Genomic DNA, 18,546 nt, shown 5'->3' on the forward strand with positions numbered 1-18,546 from the left:
TGGTAATTTATGCATAAATTTTATAAAATGACAAGTATTGTGGTCCAGCTATTTATAAAAAGGGATGACATATAAAATGGGACGGAGGGAGTAAAATTTGACCAAAAAATGAAAAAGATCACTCTTTTTTAAAGAGACTAAAAAGGACAGGGCTTCATTTTTTTTTTTAAATGGAAGGAGTATGATTTATGGGAGTTGAAGGAGGATGTGGGGTGGTAAAAGTGGGGTATGGGGTGAAGATGAGGTGTGTTGAGGATATGAGGGAACTTGTTTTTTCCTATTTTTGGAAATTATTTTATAAATATAAAAGGGAAAAAGTCTAAAATACTCTTCAATTTTACAGTTTAGAGTTGATAATATCATTTGTTACGAAAATGGCTATATGAGAAGTATTGGTGTTGAAACTATGGATAACTTGGAAAAACTATTTACTCATCTTGCAACTAATAATGATTCTTTTCTTCAATTTCGACCATTCTAACTTGACTTGACATCAACACTTCAATTTTGAATACGCACACCTCGACTTTTCTCCATTCTGCGTTCCTCCGCAATTGTGGTTGGTAAGCCAATATTTTTCAAAGGGAAGAGGCTTTCCCTATAACTAAAAATGCTACCAACCTCAGCTGCTTTAAAATATCTCCAACTCTTATTCTTCACATGATAAAATAAATAAGCCCAAACATCACTTGATTTTATCCATATTGCAAATACAATTTCCTCATCACCATACTTGCAAATACAACGCGGATCCAACATTATATCATCCTCATGTTTCCATTCTAAAGGAAATTCAAATATTTGATGTTCCCATTCTTCTTTTAAAATCCATAAATGGATGTCTTTAGTAAAAAAGACCTCTGGAATATACATAATTCCTAATTTTCCATTCACATCTATTAGCATATAATCCTTATCTCCAAATTCGTCAAAGTTATACATATCTATACTGTTATGAAATTCAATCGACATTGTGATAGTTGTGAAAATTTCAGATTTAATATCAAACGCAACTATACAAAATTCACGAGAAACGCTAAATCGATAGATGTTCCCACTAATTATGCAATCTCCATATCCGAGATCAGAAATATAATAATTATGTTCGTCATATCTAATTATCTCCCTCCATGAATTATCTATACCTAAAGTAAAAACCCATGCTCTTGATAATTCAAGATGATTTCGTTTATAAATAGTCAAAAGAACTTTATACTCTTTTTCTTCAGGTTCAAAACCTATTGAACATATCCCGTACGAACCATCATAACATTTCAAGTAGGGAAGATATCTTACTTCTCCTGTAGCGGGATTTAAAATTGAAATATATTTCTCATCCCACGTGCAAAACAAACCATTATCGTAACCAAAACAATTAGAAACACGATCAAAGTGATGACACAAGTTATCAAAATTATCAAGTTGATAAGACTTTGTGGCGTTTCCATCTTCTTCTATAGAGTAAATACCATCGCCTAGGCATCCAATCACGCGATTAATCTTAGAATAATTGGATGAACGGATATCCCCGAAATATGGTTCCAACACAATTGTATTATAAAATTTTGAAACACACTTAAAACGCATTAAAGACTTAGCAGGAAGGCACGAGAAAATTTGGATGGTAATATCTTGAGGAATTGACATATTTTTTATTTTATGGGTTACAATCTTTGACTTGCCTGTTTTATTAAGTACGTTTTTTCTTTGTTTAGTTTTAGGTTTAGGACTCTTCTTTTAGAATAAAACTCTTTTAGGTTTAGGACTCTTTTAGAATAACACTCTTTTAGGTTTAGGACTCTTTAATTAGTATATAAAAATAGCTTTAAAAAAAGTCCAAAAATTATTTTTTTTGTATATTTTTTTTCCTAATACAGTAATAATTATATAGATGAAAATATGTAAACCATGATTTTTTTTATCATTTGAGGGAAGTTGAGTCCTAAAGTAATTGCACGTGCCTATTTTGTAAAAAATAAAGTAGGAATTAAAAAATAAGAATAGCAGTACGTAACTTCCCAATTTACCATAAAAAAATATAGATATTTGATTTTTTTTAAATTCAAATTAAATATTATTTACTAACTAATTCTTGTCATAAACTGCCACAGTTCTTCTCTTGGACTGTCATTTGTCTTTATTAGGATTTACTTTATTCCTTTTAATTATATTCCACATGTGCGTTGGTTCGGAGGACAAACATAGGATTTTCAAGTTTAAACGAGACCCAAATTGGTAAATAGGAATTTTTTCATTTTTTGTGTGTTAGTCTATAATTTTATGTGATATGTGCGTCCGGCGAGTTTTTTGCCAAAATTTTGTGGGAGTGTGATGACTGACTAAATGGTGCGGTTTGGTTTAGACGCGCAAATGTAGGTTTTTTAGAGTTCAAACGAGGCCCGAAACGGGAAATAAGAACTTTTCCATTTTTCATGTGCTATAGTCCCTTAATTTTTTATGATATGTGCGATCGGTGGTTTTTTGGTCGAAATTTTTTGTGGTCATCCGTGAAGACCTATTAAATATCATGCGTTGGTTCGGAGGGGCAAACATAGGTTTTATCAAGTTCAAACTAGGCTAGGGCCGTGAAATAGATTTTTTTTCATTTTTTCGTGTGTTATAGTCCATGAATTTTGTCGGATATGTGCGCCTGACGATTTTTTGATCGAAATTTATTGTGGGCATTTGTGAGGACATACTTAGGGCGCGTGTTGGTTCAGATGGGAAAACATAGGTTTTCTCGGGTTCAAATGAGGTTCGAAACGAAAAATAGTGAATTTTACATTTTTCGTTTGTTATAGTCCATGAATTTTGTGTGATATGTGCGCTCGACGAATTTTTGGCCAAAATATTTTGTGAGCATCCGTGAAGACCTACTTAATGGCGTGTGTTGGTTTAGAGGGGCAAACGTAGTTTTTTTCAAGTTCAAACAATGCCCAAACCAGGAATATGAATTTTTCCAATTTTCGTGTGTTATAGCCCATGAACTTTGTGTGATATGTGTGTTCGTTGTTTTTTGGCCGAACTTTTTTGGGCTTCCGTGACGAGCTATTAAATGACACATGTTGGTTCGGAGGGGCAAAGGTAGGCCTTTTCAAGTCCAAACAAGATCCAGAACGGAAAATAGTGATTTTTTAAGTGTTACAGTCCAAGATTTGTGTGTCCAACGGTTATTTGATCAAAAAAATTTGTGGGCGTTCGTGATGACCTATTAAATGGTGTGTGTTGGTTCGAAAGGGCAAATGTAGGTATTTTCAAGTTCAAATGAGGCTTGAATCAGAAAATATGAATTTTTACATTTTCGTGTGCTATAATCCATGAATTTGTGTTATATGTGTCCCCGATGATTTCTTGGCTGAAATTTCTCGTGGGCGTCCATGACGACATACTTATGGTGCATGTTGGTTCGGAGGCAAAAAAACATAGATTTTTTCCAGTTCAAATGAGTCCCAGAATAGGAAATAGCGATTTTTTCGTTTATCATGTGTTATATAGTCCATGAATTTTGTGTGATATGTGCACCTAGTGATTTTTTGTGGGAGACTGTGATGACATACTTAATGACGGGTGTTGGTTTGAAGGGGAAAATGTAGGGTTTTTCAAGCTCAAACAAGGTCCAAAACGGAAAATAGTGAATTTTTTTTTCACGTGTTATAGTCCATGTATTTTGTGTGATATGTGCGTCCGATGATTGTTTGATCAAAAAAATTTGTGGGCGTTCGTGACGACAAACAAGTTAAAACGAGGTCTGGATCGAAAATATGATTGTTGTCATTTTTCATGTGTTATAGTCCATGAATTTTGTGTGATATATGCACCCGATAATTGTTTGGTCAAAATTTTTGTTGGACGTCCGTGACGACCTTCTTAATAGCGTGCGCTGGTTTAAAGGGACAAACATATGTATTTTCAATTTCAAACAAGGCCCGAACCGAAAAATAGAAATTCTTACATTTTTCATATGTTATATGTGAGATATGTGCGTCCGTGGATTTTTTGACTGAAATTTTATGTGGGCATCCGTGACGACATACTTAATGGTGTGTATTGGTTCGGAGGGACAAACGTAGGTTTTGAAGAGTTCAAACGAGGTTCGGAATTAAAAATATGACTTCTTTTATTTTTCATGTGTAAATAGTCCATAGATTTTGCTTAAACTAGATGATAATTAATAAAATAAACTATTTGGAGCAAAATAAATATAGTTTTAACATAAAGTTGTTTAAAATTTAAATATCATATTAATTTAGTGTTGAATTGGTTCGAATATTTATGATTTCCAGATAGTGTTGATGAGTTGCCTATCTGAAGAAGATATTGATTTTTATGCTAACAAAATTGAACCAATTATTATCTATATGCTCAACTTACTTTTATTTTAGGGATAACCCTTAACTTGGTTTCAACGGACAACTATGCCCTCCAACTTTAAATGTGCACAAGTAAACACTTAAACTTGTCTAGAATTAAACAAGTCAACACATGTGTCCTAGATGACATAATACATGTAGGATGCCACGTAGGATACAAAATTACCACGTATGATGTCGTGTAGGACGAATGTGTCCATTTGTTTAATTTTATACAAGTTAAAGTGCCTACTTGTGCACACCCAAAATTAAAAGTCATAGTTACCAGCTGACGGCAAGTTATCGAACAATAGTTAAAACACACGAAAAGTCTAGAAAATCATAGAGTATTAATTTGTTTGATTGGTTTTTAGTATTATTGGAGTTAGAGTATCTCAACTAATAAGCATTCTTTTCTTGAGAATATATTAACTAGTTTATATAAACTTATGAAAGTATTTTTTAAATAACTTACCAATTGAATATAAAATTTGGAAAATCCAAATTAGTCTCATTACTATCTAGCATGTTCACTTTTACCTCATTATCATACCAAATTATTGTTTGCTTTTGTTTTTATTTTTATTTGTTGTCGACAAAATTTTAAGATTAATGTCATGTACTTATATTCTTTCATAAAAATGTTCAAATTTCACTTTCAAATGTGATTTTTAAGATTCAAGGGAAAAATTGTATTATTTTTTTTGTAATGACAAGTATTATTGAATAAAAAGTCTAATGGATAATATATAAATTTCTCAAATTCAAATCATGCATAAGCAAATTTGAATCATAAAAGTTCAAGTTTCACTTGCTAGACATAAAAAGTTTAAATATGAGGTATTAGGGGTTTCGAGGGGCAAATTGTGTGGTCATCGGGGAAGATTGGTGGTGGAATAGAGATGTGTGAGACAGTGTAAGCGAAGGAGGCTACTTATGCTAATTTGTGGAAACCAAAGAGGAGGAAGAGAAGCGGACGAACATGGTAAGATATAAGACGACAGAAAAAATACGAGTTAGCAATCATGGGGTAAAAGCGATAGCTTTCTGATGTTTGTATGTCGAGCTAGGGAATAAAGGTGGCGATAAGAAGTTTTACAAGTTTATCAAGGCGGGAGAGAGGAAGTTTCTACACCTAGACCAAGTAAATTGCATCAAATATGAGGACAATAAACAAGAGGCACACACACTAAACGAAAATCAAATATACTTTTATAGACTCTTGAACAAAGAAAGGGATAAGATCATGGTGTTGGGTGATTTAGATAACTCAGAGAGTCAGCGAAATTTTGATATTGTAGGATTTTAGAGGTTGAGGAGGTTAAGGATGATATGTGTACCAGGATAGAGCGATCAGATCAAATGAAATTATAATCGAATTTTTAAAAAGAACATGTAAGGCGGGTCTAAAATAGCTGACTAGGTTGATTAGTGTCATTTTCAAGATGGCTAACATGTCTGGCAATTAGAAGTGGAGCACAATGATTTTGTTGTACAAGAATAAAGGTAATATACAGACCTGCAATAATTATAGGGATATTAAGTTACTGAACATACCTTGAAAGTTTGGGAGAGGGTTGTGGGGATGATTGTGAGGAGGGATGCGTCAATTTTCGAGAATTAGTTTAAATTCATGTCATGCATTCAATTACTGAAGTCATTCATCTTGTGAGGAGAACCATGGAGAAATATAGGGAGAGAAAAAGGAATTTGCATGTGATGTTTATTGACCTTGAAAAGGCCTACGACAAAGTCTGAGAGAACTCCTTTAGTGATGTTTACAACCTAAAGGTGTACCGATGACTTACATTAGGGTAGGATGATAATGGAGCCAAGATTTAAGTAAGAACAATGGAAGGAGACTTGAAGCGTTTTTCAGTTGAGATGGGGTGCACTAGGGGTTAGCATTGAGCTTGTTTCTATTTGCTTTGGTGATCGATATGACGCGACATGTTCAACAATTAATAGTTAGTACTTTTTAAAAATGAACATTTTTTATGGCCAAAGCAATTGTTAAATAAATAGACGACATAATACATAAACAAGTCTTTTAACTTAACTCTTTCAATTTTGGGTATGCATAAATATATTCTGAAACGTGAATAAAGTTAAACAAATACACATGTAGCTTACATGTATTATGCAATGTAGAACACGTGTATTTAGTTATGCACATTCAGTTTAGATCGTAAATGTCACATAAAGTAAACTCACTATTAGTATGATGTATTATGCTAAATATAATTCAAATCCATTTTTTTTTTATTAACGTTATCACTTAATTGGCGTTGACTTTGATCCTTCTTCTCATTCATTCTAACCCTCAACAAAATCTATTTCTCTCTCAACAGTCTCCTTCAACTTCTGCCTGATATAAGAGACTCCATTGTTACTATCAAGCAAGGAAAAAGCTCAAATACAAAGCAAGCATGAAGAATCTCTACCTGGTTTTGTCACTTATACTCATCTCCACGGCCACAACTGTCGCCGTTGACTTGGATTCATCATCTCCGACTGTCTGCATAATCGGCAGTGGAATCGGCGGGTCCTCAGTGGCCCATTTCCTCCGGACCTATTCCAGCTCCGGAATCGGCGAAATCAGAATCTTCGAGAGGCATGCTGTCGTCGGAGGACGCACGGCGACGGTGACTCTTTCCGGCGAGACATTCGAGGCTGGTGCATCCATTCTTCATCCGAAGAACTACCATACTTTGAATTACACTAAGTATCTAAATCTCTCTGTCCGAGGACCTCCTCCTTCTGAATCTGATTCGGGTTTCGGTATTTGGAACGGACGTGAATTCGTTTTCAAAACCCTAAGTTTCAATTCGAATCTCCCTATTATCCAACGCGTTGTGTCCTTCGCTAATTCGGTGTTAATTTTCTTTCGCTACGGGTTCTCTCTGTTTCGCATGAATAATTTTGTCGATAACACCGTGAACAGTTTTTTGAAGTATTATGAAGATTTTGAGTCACGGCCAGTGTTCGAAACTGTGGAAGAGATGCTTAAATGGTCTGGGCTTTACAATTTGACTAGACGAACACTACAGGAGGAGTTACTCGATTTTCGTTTTTCTCCTCGGATCACTGAAGAACTAGTCACGGTTATTACCAGAATCAATTACGGGCAAAGTATCAGCATCAGTGGACTTGCCGGAGCTGTTTCGTTAGCTGGATCTGATTCAGGTGTATGGTCAGTTGAAGGCGGAAATCGGCAAATGGCGGCTGGTTTGATCAGTCATTCAGATGTCAAATTGCATCTTAATGAAGAAGTAGAATCAGTTTCATTCATAGAGCAAAACTATCAACTCAATACCACAAAGGGAAAGAGTTATCAATGTGGAATAACAGTTGTGGCTACACCTTTGGATGAGGTGAACATTCACTTTCTTCCCGGAATTTCAATCCCGGAGAGGAAATTACAGCACACATATACTACATTCATCAGAGGTCTATTGAATCCGGCTTATTTTGGTTTAGGTTCGGTATCAGAAGTTCCACAATTGGTGGGCACTGTTGAGACTCCTGATGTTCCTTTTTCGAGTATTTCAGTTCTTAAGCAACATAAGGAGAATGATATGTCCTACAAGGTGTTCTCGCGTAAACCTCTTGACGATGCTTTATTAGATCAGATTTTCAGTGTGAGAAACGAGACAATCAAGATAGACTGGGGTGCATACCCGCATTATCATGCTCCTGAGGTATTTGCACCGTTTATCTTGGATGGTCAGCACTTGTACTATGTGAATGCTTTTGAGAATGCAGCTAGCACCATGGAAACAAGTGCTGTTGCTGCTGAAAATATTGCAAGGCTGATACTTTCCAGGCTTTCTGGCCAAAAACCGGCGAGTACAGTGACATTGAAAAGCTTTGGCGATGATGCATATGATGTCCATGCAGACTTGTGAGTCCAAACAACTTTCCTTTTTGCCATACATGGAGCTTTTCGGCTGTTGAGTGTGTATTCATTTACATGCTAAGCTATTCAGATTTGTTAGCTCCCTGGTCTTAGAATAGCCTCTCATGTATCGAAATTCACTCGGTTTTTTTTCTTTTTGTTGTACTTCTTCTGTAACTTTTTGTATCTACTTGATGCCATCAATGAAACTACTTACTTCATCAGAAAAGAAATTAAATTCTTGAGCTTATATAAATGTCAGAAATACTAAAGTTCAACATTGTACAAAAGGTCCATAATAAAATACATTGGCGTCATAAACATAACAGTTCGACTACAGATAGCTATTCATGTTTGCTGGTTTGTACAAAATATAGGTGTTGAACGGTCCTGGAAATATACCCAGAATGGATATAACCACACCTACACTCCACCCTCTTCTCTCAGACTTATAATATGTCGATTTCTACATTAATTATAGAAATGCAAATAAGTAACAGACAGAAAATTCTCTCAATCCGCCGTCTTCTCACTGGGTGAGCAGCTTTGAGTCACATGCCACAATCTTAACGCGGTTAACAGTCTCCTGGCATTCCTCGCTCTTGAACACAGCATCTTGTAAGATAAAGGTCCACACATTGTCACAGAACCTGTAGGTGTGAAGATGTCCCTGCAACCATAGTTGCTCAAATTAGGAGAAGAATATAACTGAAGCAATTTCATAATAGTGAACAGCCAAAATTCAGTAGTAGTTTTAGGAGGACGGACAAAAACAAATAAAAAGGATTGAGATGCCCAACAGACAATTGCTAGCATGAGGATAGAATTCTTCACAAATAAGTTTGACCATTGATAGTATAGCAAAATCAAAGAGATGACAAAAGGAGGACCTATTGATAGAAGCCCTATGCTCAATTTCAAGGTTTTACAGAAAGCAAGAACATAAGATCTCATTCACAACTAATGAAAATTGAGCACCCTCTTGAATACCTATCCCACTTGCAGAAATAGTCGTGCATATTTTAACATCTAACATAATGTACTTGATAATATATGGGTCCAATGCACTAAAAAGTGAGACCTGGAGGTCAACTGTTAATAAAGTTGGAATGAAGACCATGGAAGACCACGATTCAAATCCCAATTGAGGTAAGTCAAGTGATTTAATCCTATCTGTCTAAGCCTTATAGGCAGTACCTGGTACCTGTATTAATAGGAGTTGTATGTACCTCATTATCAAAAAAAGGAGTTGTATGTACCAGGTGGAATATAGTCCAGGGGCGTAAATTGGCCCAAAAACCACATACTAAGCTATAAGCTAAAGACAAAATTAGCACGAAATGGATGGCCATGTGCCAAATACTTGACTCTGGTGAAAGGCACTCGCTTTTTGACAGGTTGTGCGTACTTCTATCAATTCTTTTCAAGTTGCACAATACTCAAACTTGTATGGCCTCATGGTAAGTGGAGAGACATGTTGTGTAAAGATAATAGAATAAACAAGGGAGCGGAATGAGTACAGGAGTTGAGATTAAGAGCAAACAGTAGCTATCAAAGGAGTCTACATATCAATGTACTTTACTTCATACAACAATCTGAAAGGTGGTTGTCTCTTACGCTTCAGGAGTTGTTGTCGACAAGTAAGATTTGAAGTTGCTGTCTCGAAATAAAGTAATTTTACTAGCTAATACTTCTTGATGATTAGAAAGACATGACAGCAAGATTTGAAGTTATTGTCGACAAGTAAATTTTAAATAACAAATTGTACTATGATCTCCAACTTGACAACTTTGTGATTTAAAATTTACTTGTCGTCTTGTCGACAACAACTTCAAATCTTGATGTCATGTCTTTCTTGTCATCAAGAAGTATTAGCTAGTAAAATTACTTTATTTCGAGTAAAGTACCAGATCTTGAAAGATTGTTGTATTTTAGTGGAGCAACTTGTTTATATATTTTACTTTTCTCATAGGAAAGCACTCCTAAGTTGCCGTTAATATTTACAACAATGTTTCTTCTAATTCAAGCTCAGCTACTGAGCAATACTGCCTTCAAGGACATCAACGTAGAGACTGCTGCTCATTTAACTACTTAAGATACCTTCCACCTCCATCCCATTCCCCAAAAAAAAAACATTAGTTGGATTTTCATGACTCCTGATTGTCAGGAGACATAATTTGGGTATACCACCTACCGTTGTGTTATAGATGTCTATTGCAGAGAACAAGCAAATCAACAAAATCAGCTTCCTCGGTCTGATTGCAATCACTTGGCAACAGAACTCCTCCTTTATGAAGATAACTAAACTCATCTCCTAGATTTTTATGACGTTAGTCATATCATGTAAGACGGGGATAAAAATAGTGATTAATCCTCTTCAAATCTTTTCATTTTTCCTAAAGGAGAATGATAAGCTTCAGTCAGATCTCAGATGGATTGGAATGTGCATGATTCAAGCAGAATACCTCAAGTTTTGCAACTGCAGTACTTATGAGGTCCCTTCTAAATGTTATTAGACAAAGGAAGCATTAAACATATGTGTCTGATTTATTATAATTTAAATGAAAAAGAAAAGATCTGAGAATGACTGCTATATCTCAAATGTAATATGCTCTATATCAACACAACACACAAATCCAGCAGGATAGACCATCAAAAGTTGGTTCTAAGTTGACAATTTTGAGACCAAAACACCTTTTCCCCTCTGTTTTTTCTGGGAGATTGGTTTGGAAGACCAGAGTAATTTCGCTAAGATACTGTCGATCTTAGAATGAGACAAGCTTAAAATTTTAAGAGATGTTTTCCTCTGTCACAATACTTCTGTAGCATTTCTAAGTAACAGGCTAAAGATCATTCTTTCCACAGACATCATTTCTCATCACTATATGCAAAAAATAACGCTTGCTTATCTACTGACAGTGATAAGAAAAGCAGCATTTTTGGGATAACAAAAGGTAATATTGGGACATCCATTATCCATGAAATTCCACACCGTGCACCAACTGACCCTCAGGGATTTCTCAGTAATCAAAGGGAAAAAAAGGTCTGCCTTATCTATGCTTTTGGTTTGTTCTAGAACAACATTATTCAAACTCATTGATGGTGTTAAGAATGAGGGAACCAGCTGATATCCTAAAGTTTCAAATAATGAGACACAACATTTATATGGCGTGAAACTATTTGAGATGCCAAAGATATCTTAACAGAAAACAAGCTAATACCCGTACCAACATAAGTTTAGAGAAATGTTGCTCATTGGTAGATAACGTCCCAACTTCTATATCTTATTTTGAGTCCAGACCAAGTGTTTAGGACAATTACATCCCCACCCCCCACCCACCCACTCCGACATTAACATGACAATATGGATTATCTAATGAAGTGATATACTTATTGACAACACCTGTGTATCTCTCTCTGTTGATGGAAGTGCCATTTTAAGCCTCAAAGCTATATTCAATCAAAGATACAAGCTAATTCCAAAAGATAAAAAAAAAAAAAAAAAATTGGAGAAGGTAAAGTCTCCATAAGATAAATATTAGTTCTATACTTCTTAAGAAAACCATAATTATTGGTTTTTCTTGCTCTTTAAGGTGCGAAGTGTGGAGTGACAATTATCCCAGTTCTAGGAAAACACAAGCATAAATATACATAATGAATTCATCAGGTCCTTCATCTTCTATTCTTTTAAATAAAGTCAATAGAAACAGTCCAGCCGCTAATACTTCTAGTCTTTTAAATAAAGCCAATAGAAACAATTCAGTCACTACTACTTTTTTTTTTTGGGAACATAACTAATAGTGGTAATTAATTTGAAAATCTGCAGAAGGAGCCAGAAAGTCAAAAAATCATCAAAATAACTTATAATGATGCGACTCATTAGGCTGGACAAATGAAAATCTTGTGATGTCACCTCATCTGACGGATGTAAACAGACACATGAATGATTCAATCGGCTTCTTCATCTTCTAATCTTTTAAATAAAACTAACAGAGACATATTCAACCATGCTACTAGTAAATTAGATCATTTAATAAGTTTTCCAATTTATGAAAAAGACACAGAAAGCCAAAAAGGAGTCCATGATTCTTAATTATGCAAATCATGAAACTGATCCAATGAATATTATCGATGTGAGCTCATAATATGGATATAAACTGACAGACAAACAGAACATAAGAAAAAACAAATTATAAGTACCTTAATAGTAACCTTGCTCTTTACTTGAGTCTCCAAAGCTTCAGTCATTGACTGCAATGCAACAACATAAGCGATAAGTATGGCGTAAAGCCCAAAAAAAAAAAAAACAACAATAAAAAGAAGTTTTAATTATTATTCACGACTTTAGAACTATATTATTTGTATTGATATGCACACATATATACATGCATATCAAGGCCAGTATACGCTTACAGAAATAGATTGCCACTAAATGCAAGGGTAGATAGTTGATCCACTGTTTGAAAAACTATAATTTTACTTTCAACTTGGAACCCAGTAACACAAAATAGTAATGGATGCACTGAAGTCCCACACTCTGAGACTTAAAATCCTGGAAATTAGCTGGTGTTTGACCATATATTTTGAATTTTTGGAATTTCCAATCACAAAACTTCAATTTCTTTTAGTTCCCAAAAACTAGCTCATTCGGATTTTTGGGATTTCCACTCACAAAGCTTCAATTTTTTTCCAAACAAAATGCTTATCCAAACCCAACTTCAAATTCCAAAAATCACAACTTCAAAGACTCAATTTTTCAAGTTTCAACTTCAAAATCTATGGCCAAACTGGAGCTAAATGCAAGGAAATATGGCATGCTTGGGCAGTGGGTATAGGCACATCGCACTAGACTTACACCATATACATAGTTGAACAATCTCCAAACAAAAGTACACCATTATTTCTATTTAATTTTGTATCCACGGCCACAAAATAACAGCACATCCACTTAAAAATCCTAGATCCAGGTTAAAAAAAAAAAAAAAGACCTTGTCAAACTGAACGAGAACTTGAATGGCGTGCTCCGGGCTAAGAATTCCATTAGATACCATTTCATCAAGTGTTTCAGTCAAGCACATCCCAATCGTCGACCTCCTGTATAGCTCAAAAGTCGCCATTTTTGAGTCCTTTTTTCGAGATCTGCAAATAAAATAAACAATCAGCTAAAAAAAACCAGATTTTTCAAGTAAAACAATAATATGATTCAATTATATACAAACAAATTCAATTGATGAATTATGAATTCAGGTAAATTAAGGGAGAAAGGAGAGTTACGATTGAAGAACGAGAGAGAGAGAGAGAGGAGAGAGGAATTTGTTTGAAGAGAGGGAAAGCAATTTGGGGCTTTTTATACCCTAATATTCGTAGCGGATGGCTTATATAGGCGACCGGTGAAATTGTTAATTGAAATGACGAAATTACCCTTCCTTTGTTTTCTCAATATGGTAGGATTGGCAATAAATAATTTGATAAATTATCTAGAATTAACGCTAGTGTTTGAATATAGATTTTAAAAATAAGTTTTGCATATTTGTTTGACTATGAGATTTTGGAAATTTGATTTTAATTTTTTTTTAAAAAAGGCTAATGTAATTTTCATTATTGATGAAAAAATCTTCTTATTCGCTAATAGAGTTGTTCAAAATTGAATTGAAATTGATAATCAGAATAGTAAAAAAGTTATTATTGATTACAAATTATTGGTTTTTTGATTTCGGGAATGATTTTGATTTTTTATCATGGGGTTATCGGTAGGGCTGGACATTCGGTATTTCGGTTAAGTTTCGATTTTTTCGGTTTTCGGTTTTTATACAACGTGTACCGAATACCGAACCGAAATAATTCGGTTCAATTCGGTTTTTGTTAGTTCGGTTTTTTTGTTATGGGCCTGCTTAGTGGGCTTTTTAAAATTTTGTAATTTTTTTGTTTATTTTATTTATATTTATATCTTTTTACTTATTTTACTTTGTTTTTTAAATTATTGTATGATGAAAAGTACTAACTACGAAATTGCCGTTATCAATTCTCATTGAAATTTGCCCTTGTTAATAAATTATAATTAAAATACTACTAAAAGTGTAAAAGCCAATAAATTATAAATTTAAATTAAGTACTACTAAAAAAGCCTTGTGAGTAGTTCCAACTTCCAAGTTCCACACTTGCTGTTATCATTGTTCTTTTTTTTCTTTCAAAAAGTAACACACAATTACACAAATAGGCAAAGAGTTGTGATACAAATCTCTTTAACATTATTATAAAATACCATAGTTTTACTCAATGAATGTAGGGCAACTCAATTAAACTATCAACCTTTAATTTCCTAAGGAAACATTTAAATCCATTTTTATCCCCCTCAAAAATCGAATCAAAATGAATGAATCCTCAAAATAATACGAAATGATGTGACAATTTTAGGCCAAAAAGGCACTATCAAATAGGCCAAAAGGCACTAACAAGTAACAATTTAACAAGTAAATAAACTTCACTACACTTCACAAATGCAATAATCAATTGATCATGCCATTACACAACAACACAATAACAATCTAACAAGTAACAATAATGCACCAATGTAGTTTTCATGAGACCACTTTCAAGTTTCAAGTGCCAACAATAACAAACAACAATAATGAGCAACAAACAATGTAGCCTCTTCCATGAGACCACCTTCAAGTTTCAAGTGTCAACAATAACAAACAACAAACAATGTAGCCTCTTCCATGAGACCACCTTCAAGTTTCAAGTGCCAATAATAACAAACAACAATAATGAACAACAAACAATGTAGCCTCTTCCATGAGACCACTTTCAAGTTTCAAGTGCCAACAATAACAAATAACAATAATGAGCAATAATGAGCAACAATGTAGTTTCTTGATTTTCTTCCATGAGACCACTTTGAAGTCTCAAGTGCCAACAAAATTATCAAAACACTAACAAAACTTGGTACTTTACACCTTTCATCATTGTCTCGACTTTGGACCTTTTAAAATAAAATTAAATGTTAGAATACTACTTTTAAGATTAAAACAAATGATATGATTAAATAAATGACGTATTAAACTCACCACTATTAAATACTTGAGACTTGCAAGCCAATCATATATCAACAATGGAAGAGTTTCTTCCACTATTTGTCATCTCTATAAATAAGAAAATCAAATATGTCATACAACACAATAAGTCTTTTATTTTTTCCAAAAACAAATAAAAAATAAAAAGTCTTACCAAGTTCAATTTTTTCAAGAAACTCCAAACTTTCTTCAACACAAATAGGCTTAGTTTCTTGTCTAAGCCAATCTTGAACACAAATAAGGCATTGCACACATTTGGGAGTCAATGAACTTCTAAAGGGATCAAGAATACAACCATCCATGCTAAATGCACATTCCGATGCCACACTCGACATAGGAATAGCCAATACATCTCGAGCCAACTGTGAAAATATAGGAAATCTAGGAGAATTAACTTTCCACCAAATTAAAATATCAAAATCTTCAGATTCAGGCTCTTGGTCTTCAAGAAGATATCTATCCAACTCAGATTCAACACCTAAACTTCCAGAATCTTCCTTTTGTTTCTTCATGTAAAACTTAGTTCTCAAAGAATTTATTTTCACATTTTGAGAAAGACTATAAGTAGATGAATCAAAGGAGTCAGATGAAGATGATTGATTTTTAGAACCTTTTGCATACTTACTTACATAGATCGCAAACAAATTCTTTAAGTAAGCATTTACTTCATTATTCACTATCTGTCCCTTTTCTTCCCCAAGTAATTCTTCAAGAGCAAAACTAACATACATAAATTTATTGCGAGGATCCAAAACAGAAGCAATAAAAAGCATTTTGTTCATCTTTTCAGGAGTACCCCAATATTTCTTGAACTTTTCTTTCATCCCCGAAGCCATTTTACTCAAATCAACATCATCACTTGTCATACATACTTTCAAGTATGCATGAAGCTCACATATATCCTCAAAATGAACATTACAAGTAACATACCGTGAACCTGAAACTTTCAATGTGAGCTCATAAAATTTTTAAAGAAACTTTGTGATATTCCTCACATTAGCCCAATCCTCATATTGAATTGAACCTGCAATACTTCCATCTTCACAAACATCAATAGCAAGAAAAGAATTAAAATTACCATCATAAAGATCAAACCTCTCAAAAGCCTTTTCAAATTTTTCTGCCGTGTCCAACATCAAATAGGTGGAATTCCACCTAGTAGGCACATCTAAAGACAACATTTTATCACATTCTATTTTTTGCATTTCAACACATTTCAAGAAGTTTCTTGTCCTTGTAGAAGATGATCTAACATATTTCACCATTTGTCTCACCCGTTTGATAGAAAGACCAATTTCTTTCAAACCATCTTGCACAATTAAATTAAGTATGTGAGCCATACATCTCACATGGAGATGCTTACCTTCCATCATATTAGTTCCCCACATATCTAATTTTTTGGACAACTCTAAAACTGCCACATCATTTGAAGAGGCATTATCAACCGTAACAGTAAAGACATTGTCCAAGTTCCAATCAAGTAAACAATTACTAATACACTCAGCCAAATGCTCACCTTTATGACTAGTGATAGGACAAAAATTCAATATTCTTTTATGAAGCACCCAATCCCTATCAATAAAGTGAGCAGTCAAACACATATAATTGATTTTTTGCACCGAGGTCCATGTGTCTGTTGTGAGACAAATTCTTGGTTGTATTTCTCTAAAAGACATTTTCAAATTCATTCTCAATTCAACATAAACTTCATAAGAATCCCTTGTTATGGTTCTACGAGAAGGAATCCGAAACAAAGGTTGAACTTTACTCATAAACTTCTTAAAGCCTTCTTTTTCAACAAAACTAAAAGGTAGTTCATCCAAAATTATCATCTCAACTAAAGCTCTCCTACATATCTCTTGTTCAAATTTCCAAGTCTCTATCGAAGAACTGTTACTTTGAATATTTAACAATTTTTGAATGTCAGGTGCAACAGGCGGGAGCTTATACACTTTACATCGGTTAGTCAAATGTTGTCTCAGTCCACTTGTTCCATTTCTAGTTGTATTAGCAGCATAGTTTTGTTTACAATGTAAACACTTTGCTTTAACTAATAAACCATTTTCAAATTTTTTTTCGAGGTGTTGCCAAATAGTAGACCTAGGATCCATTTTTTTCTTTTTTTTTGTTTCCTCTGTGCCAATTGAGGCATCATTGCTAGTAGTAGGTGTATTATCCGTAAAATCAGCCATACTTATTCGACTTTGATTAGCCACACCCACATTTGATTGATTTTGTTCAGCCATCTATATAATAAAAAAAATTATTTCACAATGAATTCACACTTAGAATATTAAGGAGCAAATAAGGAAAAGAAAATGATAATTGGATGCATTTTTTCATTGTGGTTTCTTTTTCTTTATTACTTTTGCTTTTTTTTTTGTCTAAGATTTGACCCTTTGCTAGAAAATACAATATTACAATTATACAAATGAGCAAATCAAAATAAAAAAATAAAGTTTAAATATAAAAATTAAAAATATACAAATCTGAAATCTTTATTAGTTTATTTTAATGGATAGATCAAAATCCAAATGCACTAAAATATTCTCAAGTAATTGACTAAATGCAAGTTAAAAACTTAAAATTATTTTTATATATTTATAAGAAAAAAATACCTAAAAGCTGATGGTTGTCGCCTGCCGATCGCCGGCTGCTGCTGTGCGTGGTGCTGCGGCTGCCTGAGCCCTGCTGGTCGACTGGGGCTGGTGGCTGGTGGTTGCTAATGTTGTGCGTGCTACTGGTCGACGGGACTGGCGGCTGCTGCTGGTGGTCGACAAAACTGGCGGTTGCTGGTTGTCGCCTGCTGGTCGCCGACTGCTGCTGGTTGTCGCCTGCTGGTCGCCGGCTGTTGCTGGTTGTGCGGCTGCTGGCTGCTGCTAAGTGCTAAAGCTTAGAAAATAGAAAGTTAGAATTTAGTAAAGTAAAAAAATTGAAAAGACCAAAAGGTTTAAAGAGCTTTGACCTAATTTAATTAAAATTATAATATTTATTATTTAATATAATATATTTCGGTAAACCAAAATACCGAATAACACAAAAATTACATACCGAAAACTGAATTGAAATACTGAAAAATACAAAAATATACACCGAAAACCGAAATACCGAAACCGAAATAGTTCGGTTCGGTTCGGTATTTAAGTTTTTCGGTGTTTTTGCCCAGCCCTAGTTATCGGTAAGGGTTGAGGTTTTTTCTTAAGATAACCAGATAACAAATTATTAT

The 18,546-nt window shown here is 34.1% G+C and overlaps 2 protein-coding genes across 2 annotated transcripts; one reads left to right on the forward strand and one right to left on the reverse strand.

Moving 5' to 3' along the window:
- The first annotated feature begins 6,756 nt into the window (after positions 1–6,756).
- Positions 6,757–8,389, forward strand: LOC125819996 (farnesylcysteine lyase). The gene has a single exon (XM_049499409.1). The coding sequence runs from the start codon at positions 6,779–6,781 to the stop codon at positions 8,255–8,257; it is 1,479 nt and encodes a 492-aa protein (XP_049355366.1). The 5' UTR covers positions 6,757–6,778; the 3' UTR covers positions 8,258–8,389.
- An 83-nt stretch (positions 8,390–8,472) lies between these two features.
- LOC125819997 (transcription initiation factor IIA subunit 2) lies at positions 8,473–13,592 on the reverse strand. Its single transcript, XM_049499410.1, has 4 exons — positions 13,522–13,592; positions 13,236–13,386; positions 12,448–12,498; positions 8,473–8,917 (listed from the first exon to the last, which is right to left on the reverse strand). The coding sequence occupies exons 2-4, from the start codon at positions 13,362–13,364 to the stop codon at positions 8,777–8,779; spliced, it is 321 nt and encodes a 106-aa protein (XP_049355367.1). The 5' UTR covers positions 13,365–13,386; positions 13,522–13,592; the 3' UTR covers positions 8,473–8,776.
- Between the last annotated feature and the right edge of the window lie 4,954 nt (positions 13,593–18,546).

This window comes from Solanum verrucosum, unplaced genomic scaffold (assembly GCF_900185275.1).
Source record: "Solanum verrucosum unplaced genomic scaffold, falcon-dt-bn FXZP01000229.1, whole genome shotgun sequence".
NCBI lineage: Eukaryota > Viridiplantae > Streptophyta > Magnoliopsida > Solanales > Solanaceae > Solanum > Solanum verrucosum.

Excerpts from the sequence above, each read along its gene's own strand:
- LOC125819996 (XM_049499409.1), top strand. The coding sequence starts at position 6,779 with ATGAAGAATCTCTACCTGGTTTTGTCACTTATACTCATCTCCACGGCC.
- LOC125819997 (XM_049499410.1), bottom strand. The coding sequence starts at position 13,364 with ATGGCGACTTTTGAGCTATACAGGAGGTCGACGATTGGGATGTGCTTG. Across the intron at positions 12,499-13,235 it reads TTCTCGTTCAGTTTGACAAG|TCAATGACTGAAGCTTTGGA; the intron begins GTCTTTTTTTTT and ends GTTGCATTGCAG. Across the intron at positions 8,918-12,447 it reads AGAGCAAGGTTACTATTAAG|GGACATCTTCACACCTACAG; the intron begins GTACTTATAATT and ends CTATGGTTGCAG.